Source organism: Chiloscyllium plagiosum, unplaced genomic scaffold (genome assembly GCF_037043375.1).
Source record: "Chiloscyllium plagiosum isolate Xiang-an unplaced genomic scaffold, Cpla_swu_hap1 HiC_scaffold_12, whole genome shotgun sequence".
NCBI classification, from domain to species: domain Eukaryota; kingdom Metazoa; phylum Chordata; class Chondrichthyes; order Orectolobiformes; family Hemiscylliidae; genus Chiloscyllium; species Chiloscyllium plagiosum.
The window spans coordinates 69,991,749-70,007,491 of record NW_028270150.1 but is presented as its reverse complement, the minus strand read 5'-3'; the positions used below and the strand labels follow the sequence as shown (position 1 = coordinate 70,007,491).

At 40.2% G+C, this 15,743-nt stretch overlaps 1 protein-coding gene across 11 annotated transcripts in view; it reads left to right on the top strand.

The window, feature by feature from the left end:
• dmd (dystrophin) overlaps nucleotides 1-15,743 on the top strand; it is a 2,003,576-nt gene that overhangs the window by 1,482,508 nt on the left and 505,325 nt on the right. For all 11 annotated transcript variants that reach the window (XM_087992890.1, XM_087992895.1, XM_087992900.1 and 8 more), the window contains one exon: nucleotides 5,342-5,506. In XM_087992890.1, the coding sequence (XP_087849016.1) occupies nucleotides 5,342-5,506 (165 nt within the window). The remainder of the gene's footprint in view (nucleotides 1-5,341; nucleotides 5,507-15,743) is intronic.

Sequence of the window (15,743 nt, the reverse complement as noted above, 5' to 3'; positions counted from 1 at the left end):
TGTCTACATAATGAGCTGAGAACTGCATGATTCTTGAGCAAAGCTGATTCATTCCCCAGCAGAAGTGACTCCCATTCCCCCACCCAATGCCAGATTTAGACCCCATAAAAGACATGGACTGCAAAGTTTTGGGTGAGTTCAATTATAAGCATTAAGATTAAAAAGAGTTGTGAATTTCAGTGCAGGGGGCCTAGGGATTAACAAGGAGAAAGCCAAAATAGACTCTTGTCTCCTAACTTAAATTTGAAAAACTCGACAGAAGTGCAGTTATGCCAATTAAACAGAAGAGCATCATAAAGCAGAGTAACACCCTGATGCAGCAATCAAAGAATATAGCCAATAAAAGCTAGAGCATGAAGTGCAAAGGATGGAAATGAACAGGCAGCCTTAAGTTGTGGAATAAGCTGACAATTATATACTGTGGGACCAGAAGAGAAAAGTACAGGAGTAGAATGGATGGCTACAGCTCAGTAGGGATATGTCTGTACAGGAACCATCTTTAAAATAAAGCATTTATAACTTTACCAGGAAAGTCTAGATATGGATGCAACTGTGGCTTTGTTTTCCAGTGATGTTAACATTATAATTCAGGAAACATCTTTGAATCAAACTTTTCAACTGAAATGTCAAAAGCATCATTTGGATAGTGGTTAGCACTGCTACCTCCCAGCGCCAGGTACCCATTCCTGGGTGAGCTGTCTGTGTGGAGTTTGCATATTCTCTTTGTGTCTGCGTGGATTTCCTTCAGGTACTCCAGTTTCCACCCACAGTCCAAAGATGTGTAGGTTAGCCGATTTAGCCATGCTAACATTGTCCTATAGTGTCCATGGATGTACAGATTAGGCACAAAGGTTGCAGGGATGTGTTGGGTGAGTGGCCTGGGTGGGATGCTCTTCAGAGGGTTGGTGCAGACTCGATAGGCCAAATAGTCTCTTTCTTCAATGTTGGTATTCTCTGATTGTGTAGTGGATGTTATATCTGGTCAGAACTATACTTCATCTCTGATCCTCTTTTGAGGCCTTATTCTCCTTATCAGTTAGAAAAGCTGAAACCTCACTGTGAACCTATTCTGATTGTGTAGCTTATTTGTATTTATTTATAATTGTAATTTGCAGTCAGCATACAGTTAGTTTAACTACCTTTTATTGTCAAATCTAACCAGAACTTTTCTCTCTCAAAGTATACATTTGCAGTGACTAGTTTTAACTATAGGCATTATGTCCTTGCATGTCAATATTGTTACAGAAGACAGTTAGTAACCTGAAAGAATTAAGTGATATCGTAAGATAAATTCCATCCATCAGGCTACAAAAGACTGTTTCTAGGAGGAGCTAACCACTCTTTTGTTCTCTGTGTGAAGCTGTTGTGCCCTCAAGAATTCTTCCGTGGGAATTCTCCATGTGTTGTGAGTACATCAGTGATTGTACTTCCTGTTCACTCTAAGTTGAGGCTGATGTCTCACAAGAGGCAACCGTATATCTTTGATTAATGTCACCAGCTACTACATAATATGTGGTAAACCTTGACTGCTTCATCTAGACCAAATCTATCTTCTCCTGAATACATCACATGGATATCCTTCCCACTTTTGGTATCAGGAGCTCAACTAATACTAGTAAGAAGGATTGGTGGCAGAGAATTGGTAGGCTACTGCAAAAAATATGGAGGTATGGCATTGAGGATGAGTTGGAGGTTTGGATTAGGAATTGGCTGGCTGGAAGAAGACAGAGGGTAGTAGTTGATGGCAAAGGTTCATCTTGGAGTGCCGTCACTAGCGGTGTTCCGCAAGGATCTGTTTTGGGACCATTGCTGTTTGTTATTTTTATAAATGACCTGGAGGAGGGGCTAGAAGGTTGGGTGAGCAAGTTTGCAGATGATACAAAAGTCGGTGGAGTTGTTGACAGTGAGGAAGGATGTGTCAGGTTACAGTGGGATATAGATAAGTTGCAGAGCTGGGCAGAAAGGTGGCAAATGGAGTTCAATGTAGGTAAGTGTGAGGTGATTCACTTTGGTAAGAGTAACAAAAAGATGGGGTACTGGGCTAATGGTCGAATACTTGGTAGTGTGGAGGAGCAGAGGGATCTTGGTGTCCATGTACACAGATCTCTGAAAGTTGCCACCCAGGTAAATAGTGCGGTGAAGAAGGCATATGGCGTACTGGCTTTTATTGGTAGAGGAATTGAGTTCCGGAGCCCTGAGGTCATGTTGCAGTTGTATAAGACTCTGGTGCGGCCGCATCTGGAATATTGTGTGCAGTTTTGGTCGCCATACTATAGGAAGGATGTGGAGACACTGGAACGGGTGCAGAGGAGGTTTACCAGGATGTTGCCTGGTATGGTAGGAAGATCGCATGAGGAAAGGCTGAGGCACTTGGGGCTGTTTTCATTGGAGAAAAGAAGGTTTAGGGGTGACTTGATAGAGGTGTACAAGATGATTAGGGGTTTGGATAGGGTTGACCATGAGAACCTTTTTCCACGTATGGAGTCAGCTATTACGAGGGGGCATAGCTTTAAATTAAGGGGTGGTAGGTATAGGACAGATGTTAGGGGTAGATTCTTTACTCAGCGAGTCGTGAGTTCATGGAATGCCCTGCCAGTAGCAGTGGTGGACTCTTCCTCTTTATGGGCATTTAAACGGGCATTGGATAGGCATATGGAGGATAGTGGCCTAGTGTAGGTTAGGTGGGCTTGGATCAGCGCAACATTGAGGGCCAAAGGGCCTGTACTGCGCTGTATTTTTCTATGTTCAAGAATTAACCATAATATGTTTGCAATTCAGATTACCAATATTACAACAATGACTGTGGTTTCAAACATTAATTACCACAACCGTACGTAATTTTAAAACAAAACTTCAATAGATATTAATGAAATTTTGTGAAAACGCATAAGAATGTTGGCTTGGTTTTATTATTTGAACTGTATGCCTAGGTATAGGGATGCAAAGTGGAGGAAGGAATTTTGACCAAGTTTTTCTTGCTGGATGCAGCCTTGTACCTGCTGTGGTTTTCAATTTAAGCCTAAGAGGAACATCTCCCAACCAGTCATTGAAAAAGCTTTCCTGATTATAATTGATAGGTGTCAAGAGGACTTTTCGGTTATGGATGGTTCAACCATTGTCAACATAGTATAGCAAATCTTTATTTTTATAAGCTTCAACTTGGTTACAAGTTTTTTTTCTTGCGTTAAATAAAAGACATCATGACAGAAAAAGTATTGCTGAACACATCAAGCTAAGAAAAAAATGCATTTAATGAGCAAGTTTATTGACCTTGGGATATTGCAGAACACTTTACAGTAACTGAAGTAGTTTGTTATAATGGAGTAAATGTGCCAGCCACTTTGTATATGACAAGGTTCCAGCAATAGCAATGAGAAAATTACCAACTATAGTCCGCTTTAATCATGTTGGTCAAAGGATAAAAGTTGACCAGGGCACAGGGAAGAACTTTGAAACAGTGTAATTGAATCTTTTCCGGGTCCGGCACAGGGGGTACTTCAAGGCCCAATAGTCAGGCCTGGGGCTTTAGGCGGCCTGCTGTACTTGGGCCAGGAGCTGGGCCACTTTGCCAGGACTGTGTGGGACTGCTGTTCTCAAGCCATGGTCCAGAACAGGAGCCCTGAGCCAAGGACAGCAATGGATCCCAAGCTTACTATCCCTTGCTCTGGATTGTTTACAAAGAAGTTTAGGGAAGAAATTCAGAGACAGCAGAGGATTCGGAAAAGGTGTTGTTCAGGTCGAGCTGCATTTTTTTTTCAGCATATGCATTGGAAGCCAATGCTGTGTTTTTGGATAAGGAGAAACAGCTGTAATGTGTGTCATTCTGGCTGCCACTCGCTAAGAAAGATGTGATTGAACTGAAGAGGATGGAGAGGCAATTCACTAGCTTATTGCCTGGGCTATGCAGGATAGCTATGTCTCAGACAGCACACCCACCTAAGACAGAAGGTTGTGAGTTCAAGTTTTCTTCACAGCAGATAAGGTGAAACCTGGTTGAGGTGATAAAATTATGAGGCGCATAAATGGGTTAGATTTGAAGAATCCTTTCTCCTTACTAGAGGGGAAAGTGAGGTCTGCAGACGCTGGAGATCAAAGCTGAAACTTTATTGCTGGAACAGCACAGCAGGTCAGGCAGCATCTAGGGAACAGAAGATTCGACGTTTCGGGCACATGCCCTTACTAGAGGGGTCAATAATCAGGAACCTTTGATTTAAAGTAGTGGGTAAAATACTTGGAAGGTATTTTAGGATGAGTTGTAACCCAAAGCATGGTGTGTATCTGGAACTCAGCACCTATGAGTGTACAGGTGGGAACCATCACAACATTAAAGATGTATTTGGATGAATAATTGAAATGCCATAGCATAAAAAGACCACCAGCCAACTTCTGGGAATTACAGTTAGAACAGAAAGGTGCATGATGAACCAATATGAGCATGGTGGACCAAATGGCCCCTTTCCGTGCTGTAATAGTTTATGACTCTACAACATAGCTCCTTCTGGGACAATGCAGATGCAGGAGCAGAAAGAGAGAGAAACCATTGCAGTTGATTCATTATCTATGACTCATTGGATAAGAATAGAGTCGGGTGAGCATAGTCCTACTCAGCTGGATGTCTGAGAGAAGCACTGAAGGAAAATGGTGTGGTCAGTCAGGTCAAGGCTACAAAAAGGTTGCATGTGAGATGCAAATGAACCTTTGGTTTAACATCTCATCTGATAGTCCAGCACTCCCTTGTTGCTCAAGATTCTGAAGTGGGACTTAAACTCAAAACCTTCTATCACAGGTAGATGTGCTGCCTGAGCCATGGCAATCCGGGTTAGGACCTGTAGTCACAGGGTTTTAGACTGAAAAGGTTCACACTTGCCAGTTAGCATTGTACATTTGCCTGTTGTGTTCTATATGTGGTAAATAAAACAGTTCAGAAATGTTGGGTCTCATAGGCATTCAGCCAGTTCAACATCACCAGTTCGTCAAATTTTGCTGCACCTCAGCAGCAGCCGTTGCCATGGAAACAGTTATTTCTGAGGTCTCCTCCTGATGTTTTAGATTTATTGTCTCCTGTAAATGGCTCATCATCAGAGATTAGGATGGCTGGATTTATCATTAATACATTGTACTCAGACAGGCTGAAGGTAATATTCCATTAATGCAAGCTGGAACATGCATATAAAAGAAATGGAGAAGAACTGATTATTTCAATGCAACATAAACTTTCAGCAAAAAAATCCTTCTAGTTCTGAAATGCAACTGCAAAGTAAATGTTCCATTAAATTATACTAAGAGTTAAAAATACTGATCTGAATCAGCTTTGGTTTTCCTGTGTTTTTTTATTTCATAGGTGTCAAGGAATTTGCCTGATAAACAAAACGAAATAGAAGAGTTATTGAAGGACTTTACACGGTTTCAACAGAAGCTGAACCTGCTAACTCTGTGGACCTCTTCTACAAAGGATCAGTTGGAGTTGTACAAACAAGCACCAATACCACAAGTCTTTAATATTAAGGTAAAAGTTATTTCAGTGTCCACGCACATGCTATTATTGTAGCTCTCCATAGTAACACTGAGTTGAGTTTCTCAGTGTAAATTGTTTCTGACGGGTTTAGAGGGATATGATAATGGATGCTTGGAAAAGTAATGAGGCAGCACACTACTGCACAGCTGTGTTTTGCTGGACAAGAGATACTTAGAGATTAGAAAATAGAACAGCCCTGTGTTAGACTCAAATCCTTGGACTACACTGTAGGTGAGAAAGAAGCAGGAAGACCGAGACTTAGCAAGGATGAGAGAAGGGCATTTTAAATAAATAAGGGGAAGAGTTTGTAGTTAAAAATTAGATTAGATTACTTAGAGTGGAAACAGGCCCTTTGGCCCAACAAGTCCACACCGACCCTCCAAAGAGCAACCCACCCAGACCCAGTCCCCTACATTTACCCCTTCACCCAACACTATGGGGCAATTTTGCATGGCCAATTCACCTAACCTGCACATTTTTGGACTTGGGACGAAACCGGAGCACCCGGAGGAAACCCATGCAGACATGGGGAGAATGTGCAAACTCCACACAGACAGTTGCCTGAACCCGGGTCTCTGTCGCTGTGAGGCAGCAGTGCTAACCACTGTGCTACCGTGCCTCCCAATTGCAGGCTGTTGGAACATAAAGTGAGAATGGCAAATATTATGCATTGTTTAGATGTATCGAGTGGTTGCTATCAGTTTGGAATGACAGTAGTTTCATTATTCAGAACAAGCATGTGTATAAACCTATCCAGTTGTCTTGCATGTGTGCCAATGACATAGCAGTGTGATCTGGTAAAATGCAGAGATCTGATCATGTCAACAATTGCATAGCTAGTGCAAAGTGAAAAGCATAACATCTGTGGGATTCAAGTGGTAGGTTACTTAAGCCATTTAGTAAAGCACTGAAATTGCTAGTCTTAAAATGGAAATTGTTTTCCCTTATATAAGGATCAAACAAAGGTAAAACAGAAACCCTTAGGGTCAAGAACAGAGCAAGAAATGAGCTGGCAAATGTGTGAAGAATAAATGGAGTGGAAATCATACTTCCATAATGGACATTTGGCTGGACTGTGAATTAGAAACAGGATGTTAAGAAGGAACAGAATAATTTTAATTAAACTTTAGATAGCTAAATTGGATTGCATGATAATAATTCTAGAAAGATTAACACACAAAAAGGGGCATTGATGTGCAGACCTTGCAGAGAATGGGAGTTTCAAGAATAGATGTCGACTTAGACAAATATTTCTGTAAAATAATGGTCCTAGGTGTTGGAGATATTTCAACTTGACAGTATAGGAGATGGGTTTCTAGAGCATGAGCTGTCAGTCATAGTAAAAGGATCAGTAACTATTCACAAGATAGAAAATACAAGAAGGGAGAGACTAGAACAGAAATGTTATGAATATTATTTACAAAAACTGGCAGATGCTTCACTCAATTTCTGTTACTTTTGAAAGGTGATCCTTCAACAGGCATTATACCACTCATTAGAAACTGCAAATGGCTTTAACTGTTCAAGCTGTCAGTCAGCAAAGTCTGTATGTTATTCGAATCATTATGGCATCAACATTTGAGAGGTCCTGAGGATGAAATGCAAAATAGGTTTTCATTTCTCCATTTTGGCACCTGAGAAAGGTACAAACAAGTCCGGTTTCATTTGAAATTTGTTCAATTTTAGATAGGATAACTAATTAATTTAACCATCTAAATATATGGCTTAAAATATATATAGTTTAAAATGTTGCTCAAAACTGAATACAGCAACTGGGAGTTTCTGTAATTTTGAACAATGTTCTAATACAGTTCAGCACAGTGAAAGAATTTGAAAACCAGATTTCTATCACTCAGGTCACCTCAATATTAACCGACTTACTTGGTTATTAATGCAAATAAAATGAGCCATTGACTACCTGGCTTTTGAAGATTCACCATGAGGTTGCAGCAGAATGGTTAAAGTAAACTTCAAAGAAATTTGGATGCTCATTTGTGTAAGGAAGATTGATGTGTAAAATGACATTGTTTGCACCATTCAGGACATTTTGTCTGAAGAAGTCAGGGTTTTATTTGAGTACGTAAATGGCTGATGACTGGACAGTAGCCAACATAATGTTCATTTTCAAAAAGACAGACAGAGCTAACTCAGATAATTGAGGGCCATTACATTAACATTTGTGGAAAGTAACATTCTAAGCACAAATCTGTTCAGGGCAAAACATGTTTCCAGGATCATTTGCATTAGTTTAAAGATATGTGCACTAAAAACTTCATCAAGCCACAGATCTGGCCCTGCTCCCAGATTGAATTAGTCGCATTGCAAATTATTAATTTTATGTCCTTTCGTGGGTCTTCAGCAAGCTTCTTGTAATGATAGGCACCTATTAAAGGGGGCTGAATATGAATTTAAGTTAGGACGAAGCAGACTACTGTACATCGATATATCTAGCCAATAGTTCTGTATAGTCTTTAAAGTCATTTTCAGTCAAGCTACTCGCAGGTAGTGGACTAGGTATTTTGATTGGACATGCTTTTTTTTCATCTTAAACCGTCTTTCGCTGGGTTAATTACATTGCCTGCCCACCTCCAGGAGCCAGAAGTGAAGTGCTGATTTCTCCCTGCCTGCCATGTCCTGGGCAAATATCAGCAACCATGCAGGACAGATCTGACTTGTCTGGGCTTTGAAAGATGGCATGGGCCCAAAGAATGTTGGTGAATTCTGGGATATCCACTGAGCAGCAAGTTGTTTTGGGAACAGCATGTGATAAAATGAGGTGAAATGTGAGAGACACCATAGGGGCATGGTGCAGAATTAATCAGGCAAGGCAAGTTTGGTAATATATCGTTATGGAATTTGATAAACGTCATAGTCAGAAACCATCCAAAATATTGAATACAACTCTGGCTTAGCCAAAAGAACATAAGATCCTTGAAATTTAGTAATTGAAGCAGAAAATCTGTTAAGGTAGTTGAAGGTAAAAGAAATAATGGGCATGGGATGGAAAATGGCATTAGGACTAATGCATTGTGAAAGATAAACACTTAACCGGTTGGGTTTTGAGACAGTAGTCTTGTCAACTGACTGGAAATTTTTGAATGAGGCAAGCCGTAATGCAGTTCTCCAAAGCTCGGACAATTAATTGCACATGGTTACGATTTCTGCCCTCATGAGGTAGAATGTCCCACCTCCAATAACCACTGCCCAATTAGAGGGTTGACAGCTCTCCAGGAATACTGGCTACCACTGGAACTGCAGTCAGTGTCTGTCACCAACCAGGAGCATCACTGGAGGATGGATTTCACAATGTGTGGGGATTTGCTAGCCAGTACCTTAGAAAGGGGAATGAAGCAAACATCGGGAGGCAGGAAAGGGGATGGTTAAGGTTAGCAAGCAACCAGCTGCCTATGATGCTTTGTTGATATGCCAGAGTGGCAGGCAGATGATGGGCACAGAACTTCGCTTCCTAACATCGCGTACAATTCTGTCCCCCTTCCAAAATTGCCAGTCTGCGCCAGGTCAAGCATATGCACTAGACTTCAAAAGGCGAAAGACAGACTGGTAGACAGGGCAGACACATGTCAAATGAACTTTAGTGCAGAAATGTGCAAGTAAAATAGCTTACTGAAACAACAAGAAGAGGCATTATAACACAAAGGAAATGGTTCTAAAGTGAGCATAACAACTGAGAAACGTTGTACAAGTCCTTGAAGGTGAAATGGCAAATTGAGAAATCAGTTAAAAAAAGGGAAATGAGATGCTCAACTTTATAAATAGATTTATGGAATAAAAAAGAATGACAAATCTATATTTAACACTGGTTTAGCTTCTATTGGTGTATTGTGTCCAATTCTGGGAACCATGTTTAAAGATATGAAGGCATTAGTGCGGGTGCAGAAGAGACATGAGAATGGTTAGAGGGGTGATGAATTTTAATTACTTGGACAAATTGGAGAAGGTGAGGCTTAGTGAAGAGAAGGGTAATGGAAGATTTGATAGAGATATTCAAAAATCAGTTTGGGTCCATACAGAGTAGACAAGGAAAAAGTGGTCCCATTGGGAAGTATAAAGAACTGAGGACACGGATTGAAGGTAAATGGTGCTAAAGCAAAGGTAACAGGAATAAAATGCTTTAACATAATGTGGGGTTAGAATGTGGAATGCATCTTCTGAGAAATCAATTAATGCCCTTTTAAGAGTCTCTTCCAGCTTTCATTAGCAGTGTATGCCTGGCAGGGGGTGATCTGCACCATGAGAGAGGCACAGCAGATTTACTTGCGTGGGCTGGTGTCGATCAAACTGGGGAGCTCCTTTCCAGTCCTATTTTATTTTCTATTGGATCTCCTCATTCTTCTTAACAGATTGTATCACTTTGCAACTTCGCTTCATTAAATTTCATCTGTCACATCTTCACCCATAACTCCTCCATCATTTTTTTTCTCACAGTGCACAACACTTGCCAATTTCGTGATATCTTCATTTTTCTTTTTCAAATCTGCCCTGTCCATACAAGTACAAATAATTAGTATACGTCAGGAAGATTTAATGATGTATCACCAAGAACAATATTTTCAGAGTGCTTGGAAGTGTGGAAGAGCTACCAAATTCTTCCAAAGTAAAACCTGATCTTTATGGTTGAAACAATAAGCAAGTGAAAACAGGGATACTTTTTTTTTGTCATGACTGTTATTATCCATTTAGGGGCCATTTATGTTTAAAGGGAAATCGAAACACCCTGTATATAACTATATCACAAGGCATAGTGTTTTTAAACAAAATCAAATTTAATTGTATTCAAGAAGGAATTCAGCAAATCAAGCACCGCTAACTTAATACTCTCATTTATAATGAATTATGCTGAAAAACACACCCCACAAAGTTCCCCAGTCTTAGGAGATCTTGAAGTTTCCTTTGCTTCTTTAAGGATCAACCCAAGTGTATGTCATAACTATTTGAAGTTCACTTCACATGTCTTCAATGTGCCATCTGTCTCCAAGGAACAACAATTATGGAGATCATTCCATTAGCTTTTCGGTGAGCAATTATCCAACATTCTGTTAAAGACCTCACAACTGTGATCACCTCAGCTACTTGGCTAGACTGCCGGTGGATACCCTGCAATCTTGTCACAATCTTCCAACTAACTCAGTTACGTACTTCTGCCTCATAACTCTTTGAGAAATACTGTAGATTTCTTACTCTACTTCAAACCTGGTAAATCTTTCAGCTTAATTCCCCCTCTAAATTCCGAATTAAGCTTGACCCCTTTCCTGATTGATAAAGCTTGTATTTTTTTCTATTTAACAGACAGACCGGGCAAAGCATTGATCTCCTTTGGTTCTTCCTGTTCAATGAGCTTTAGTCTATATCAAAACCAAAACTGAAATTGGTTTTGAACGCAATCATAAAAATGTTGGAGTTCAGAAGTAGGCCATTTAGTCCATTGTGTCTGTCTGTACTAGCCTTGAAAATGAGCACCATGATTTAGTGCCATTTCCCTGACCTTTCTCCATATCATTACACATTGTTGCTCTTTAAATAATCATCCAGTACCGTCATGAAAGCCTCAATGGAACCTGCCTCCGCCACTCTTCAGATTGTCTAACAAAAATCCAGATAAATTAAGCATTGGAAGCTTCTAATCCCATAACCTATCTCTATGACAATACAGCATCCCTTAGGATGGTTCAAGCAAAGTTGCAAACAAATTATTTTTATCTCCACCACTCTTGAATTTTCTAAATCACATGGAGTAGCAGAGATGTCATGATGCTGTCACTGGACGAGCAAGCCAGAGGCCCAAGCTAATATATTGATGACATCTGTTCATCTGATATTTTAGAAACAGTTAACATTGCAGAAGAGGAAGTTTGGGAGGTCTTAGATAATGTGGATAAAACTCCAGGGCCTGATCTCATGTAGCCCAGAATGTTGTGGGAATTAAGGGAGGAATTTGCGAGACCCTTGCAGAAATATTTGCATCATCTATAACTATGGTGAGGCACCTGATGACTGAAGGGTGGTTAATGTTGTACCTTTCTTTAGGAAAGATTGTAAGGACAAACCATGGAATTACAGACCTGTGAGTCTGACATCAGTTGTGGGTGAATTGTTGGAGGTGATTATAAAAGATAGCTTGTATGGACATTTAGAGTGGCAAAAATTGATTAGAGATAGACAGTGTGGCTTTGTGTGAGGAAAATTGTGACTCACAAACTTGGGTGAGTTCTTTTGAGGAAGTTACCAAAAATATTGCTGAGGGCAAAGCAATAGACATTCTTTACTTGGATTTTGACAAGCTTCCACATGGTAGACTAATTAGTAAAGTTAGGTCACATGGCATTCTCATGAACTTGCCATTTGGATACCTAATTGGCTTAACATCAGGAGACAGAGGGTAATGGTGGAGGGTTGTTTTTCAGACTAGAGGCCTGTGACCAGCAGTGTTCCACAGGACCGGTGCTGGGTCCTCTTTTGTTTGTCATTTATATTACTGATTTGGATTAGAATATACAAGGCATAGTTAGTAAGTTTGCAGACAACAGCAAAATTGGTGGCATAGTAGACAGTGAAGAAGGTTTCTAAGATTACAAAGGGTTCATGATCAAATGGGTCAATGGGCTGAAAAATGGCAGATGGTGTTCAATCTGGATAAATGTAAGGTATTGCATTTTGTACAACAAACAAGGATAGGGCTTATATAAATAATGTTGGGCATTCGGTCGTGTCATGGAACAAAGGGACTTAGGGTTGCAGGTACATAATCCTTTGAAGTTTGCATTCCATATCGTCAGGGAGAAAGTGAGGACTGGAGATGCTGGAGAGCAGAGTCAAAATGTGTGGCACTGGAAAAGCACAACTGGTCAGGCAGCATCTGAGGAGCAGAAGTGTCGACGTTTCCGGCATAAGCTCTTCAGAATGCCAACTTGAGGAATGTTTCAGAGAACATCTCTGGGACACACTCACTAAACAACCCCACCATCCTGTGACTGATCACTTAAACGCCCCCTCCCACTCCGCCAAGGACATGCAAGTCCAGGTCCTCTTCCACCGCCAAATCCTAGGCACCCGACATCTGGAAGAAGGATACCTCATCTTCCGTCTTGGGACCCTCATCCACATGGAATCAATGTCGATTTCACCAGTCTCTTCACCTCCTCTTCCCCCACCCCCCCCCCCCCCCACTTCATCCCAAATCCAACTCTCCAACTCAGGACTACCCTCTTGACCTGTCCTACCTGTCCATCTTCCTTCTCATCTATCCACTTTACCCTCAACTCCGACTTATCACCTTCAGCCCCCCCCCCCCCACCTTCATCCACCTATTGCATTCCTAGCTACTTTCACCCACAGCCCCACCCGCCTCCGATTTATCACACAGCCAACTTGGCCCCACCACCACATTCCTGATGAAGAGCATATGCTTGAAACGTCAACTCTCCTGCTCCTCGGATGCTGCCTGACCAGCGGTGCTTTTCCAGCATCACACTTACATAGAGACAACATGGTTAAAAAGGCATTTGACACGTTTGTCTTCATTGCTCAGTCCTTTGTGTATAGGAGTTGGGAAGTCATGTTGATGTTATATGGGACATTGCTGAGGCCTCTTCTGAATACTGTGTCCAGTTCTGATCACCCTGTCATAGGAAAGATATCATTAAGCTGGAGAGGGTTCAGAAGAGATTTACCAAGATGTTGCTAGGTATGGAAGGTTTGAGTTATAAAGAAAGGATGGATAGGCTAGGACTTTTTTCACTGGAGCATAGGTGCTAGAGAGGTGACCTTATAGAAGATTATAAAATAATGATGGGTACAGATAGAGTTAATGGTATTTTTTTTTCCCATAGAATGGGGGATTTCAAGATTAGGGGCCACATTTTTAAGATGGGAGGAGAAAGATTTTAAAAAGGCATGAGGCACAATTTTTTTTTACATAGAGGGTGGTTAGTATGTCGAATGAACTTCCTGAGGAAATGGAGAATATGGGTACAATTACAACATTTAAAAGGCATTTGGATAAGTACATGAATAAGAAAGGTTTCGTGGGATAAGAGCCAAGCAGGCAGGTGGGACGAGTTTTGTTTGGGATTATGTTCAGCACGGACTGGTTGGACTGAAGAAGTCTGTTTCCGTGCTGTCTGACTCTATGACTCTTTGTTTCTCCAAATCAGATGGTAAAATTTAAATTCAGTTAATTAAAATTTAGACCACAAACCTATCATTGATTTTTTTTTTAAAAAAGCAACAATCTGGTTCATTAATGTCCTTATGGAAGGAACTATACCATCCTTACCGGGTCTCAACAACATGTAACTCAGATCCACAGCAAGTGATTGACGATTGTCCATTGATATCGTTTAGCAAGCTACTGAATTCAAGGGCAACTTTGGGTGGACAACAAATGCTGGCATTGCTGTTGATACCCATATTCCATGATATAATAAAACAAAATCTCGTACAGCGTTTTATGGCCGCTTTCCCAGAATTGCTGGCCCTCTAAGCAAACCTTTTGTTTTACAATTAATTTTTAACTTTCATTTTATCTGGAAACTAACTACAAAAACATTTCAATAGTTTAATGAAGTAAGGATCAACCATATGGCTCCATTATATTCTCAAAGATTGCTCAATGCTTTTGCATGTCAACCTCTGACCTTGTAAAATAATCTTTTTACTGTAATTAATTCCAAACTTGTTTGATTTGCATTCACAATAAGGTGCTTTCTCAGCTTCTTATTCAGATATTTATGCTTAGATTTAACAGTTTAATTTTTAAAACCAAAAACTGTATTCCAAAACATTGGAATTATGAAATTATGTATTAAACATGATAGGAAGGTACCATTTTAAATTTTGAAGGATGAATAAAGAAAGGCTGAACATGAGACGTTTGTTCACATTGCATCATCCCTTACATTGCCTGTGGCACTGAGGATAATTAAGTCTACATTGTGACTTAAATCTAGAAGCAACAACATGAAAGAAGGTTCCCCTGCGTAGTACATCCAGATGAGAAGCTCATAAGAAGGGTTTATTGATGTAAAATTGGCCAACAGAAAGGAGAGGGGGTAGAAAAGAAATTTTACTTGACAAATTTCTCTTGTTAGAGCACAGAATTTAAGAATATTTGAGTTAGGAATCAGGAATTGTTTTGAGAGAAGATTCCATGATCATTTGAAACAGGAAGAGTATGAGGGGGTGAGAGAATTATTGCTGTAAGCTTATGAACTAAACGCAAAAGCCTGAACTACTTGCGTGCTGTAAATGTCTTTAGATTATTATTTTTATCACTTTTCTATGGATACAATAAACATGTACCTTTAACTATATTTTCGTATTATTTTTCCATTCACATTTGCAAAGATCCATAGCTAATTTTTGGTAACTGTCAGTTAACATCTGAATTTTGTAATATCTTGTAATTTAATACACGACAGTATCACATTCAATGCATTCATAGATTCAAGATTTAGGATTGTACAAACTTCTAACATTGACTAATGAGTTCTTAATTCAAGAATCAAAATAATTTATAAATTAGTTTCTTTTCAGGGTTTGAATATTGTTTTATGTACCGCATATGGGCAGTGAGAAGGAAAACAGTCTAGGAGGACCACATTAGTGGAAGTCTTTAAAAGAAAACTAGAATAAACTAAATAATGGATATAGACTTAATTATCAGTTCTTGCCTTTTTAGACTATTTACAGTAAACTAATCTTTTAATATCTATGGAGATGCCATTTTGTGACTTCCACATATACTTCAACGTGTAAGTCTATTGTGGAGTGCAGCACTGAATGTTAAGAGCACAACATCTTGTTGGATCTTTGATCTGTGCTGACTTGGATAATCTCAGCCAAGGCACGAGTGGATGTCAAGTGTAGAGAGAGTCGAGGTTTGGCTATGACTTGCCCATAATTGAACGTGCTGCTGACATTTCCACTGAGGTTTGCTGCTGTGTTCTCTCTGATTTTGAGATTGTAATGAGCAGCCTGGATTTACAGTTACACAGCCCTCCGTTTCTTCCTCTCCTGACGTCCCCAACAGTACCCTTCCACCGACCCTCTCATTCGTTTGGCCGAACTGGTCCTCACCCTTAAGAATTTCTCCTTCGAATCCTCCCACTTCCTCCAGACCAAAGGGGTAGACATGGGCACCCATATGGGCCCCAGTTATGCCTATCTCTTCGTTGGCGACGTAGAAGAGTGCATCTTCCATAGTTACACC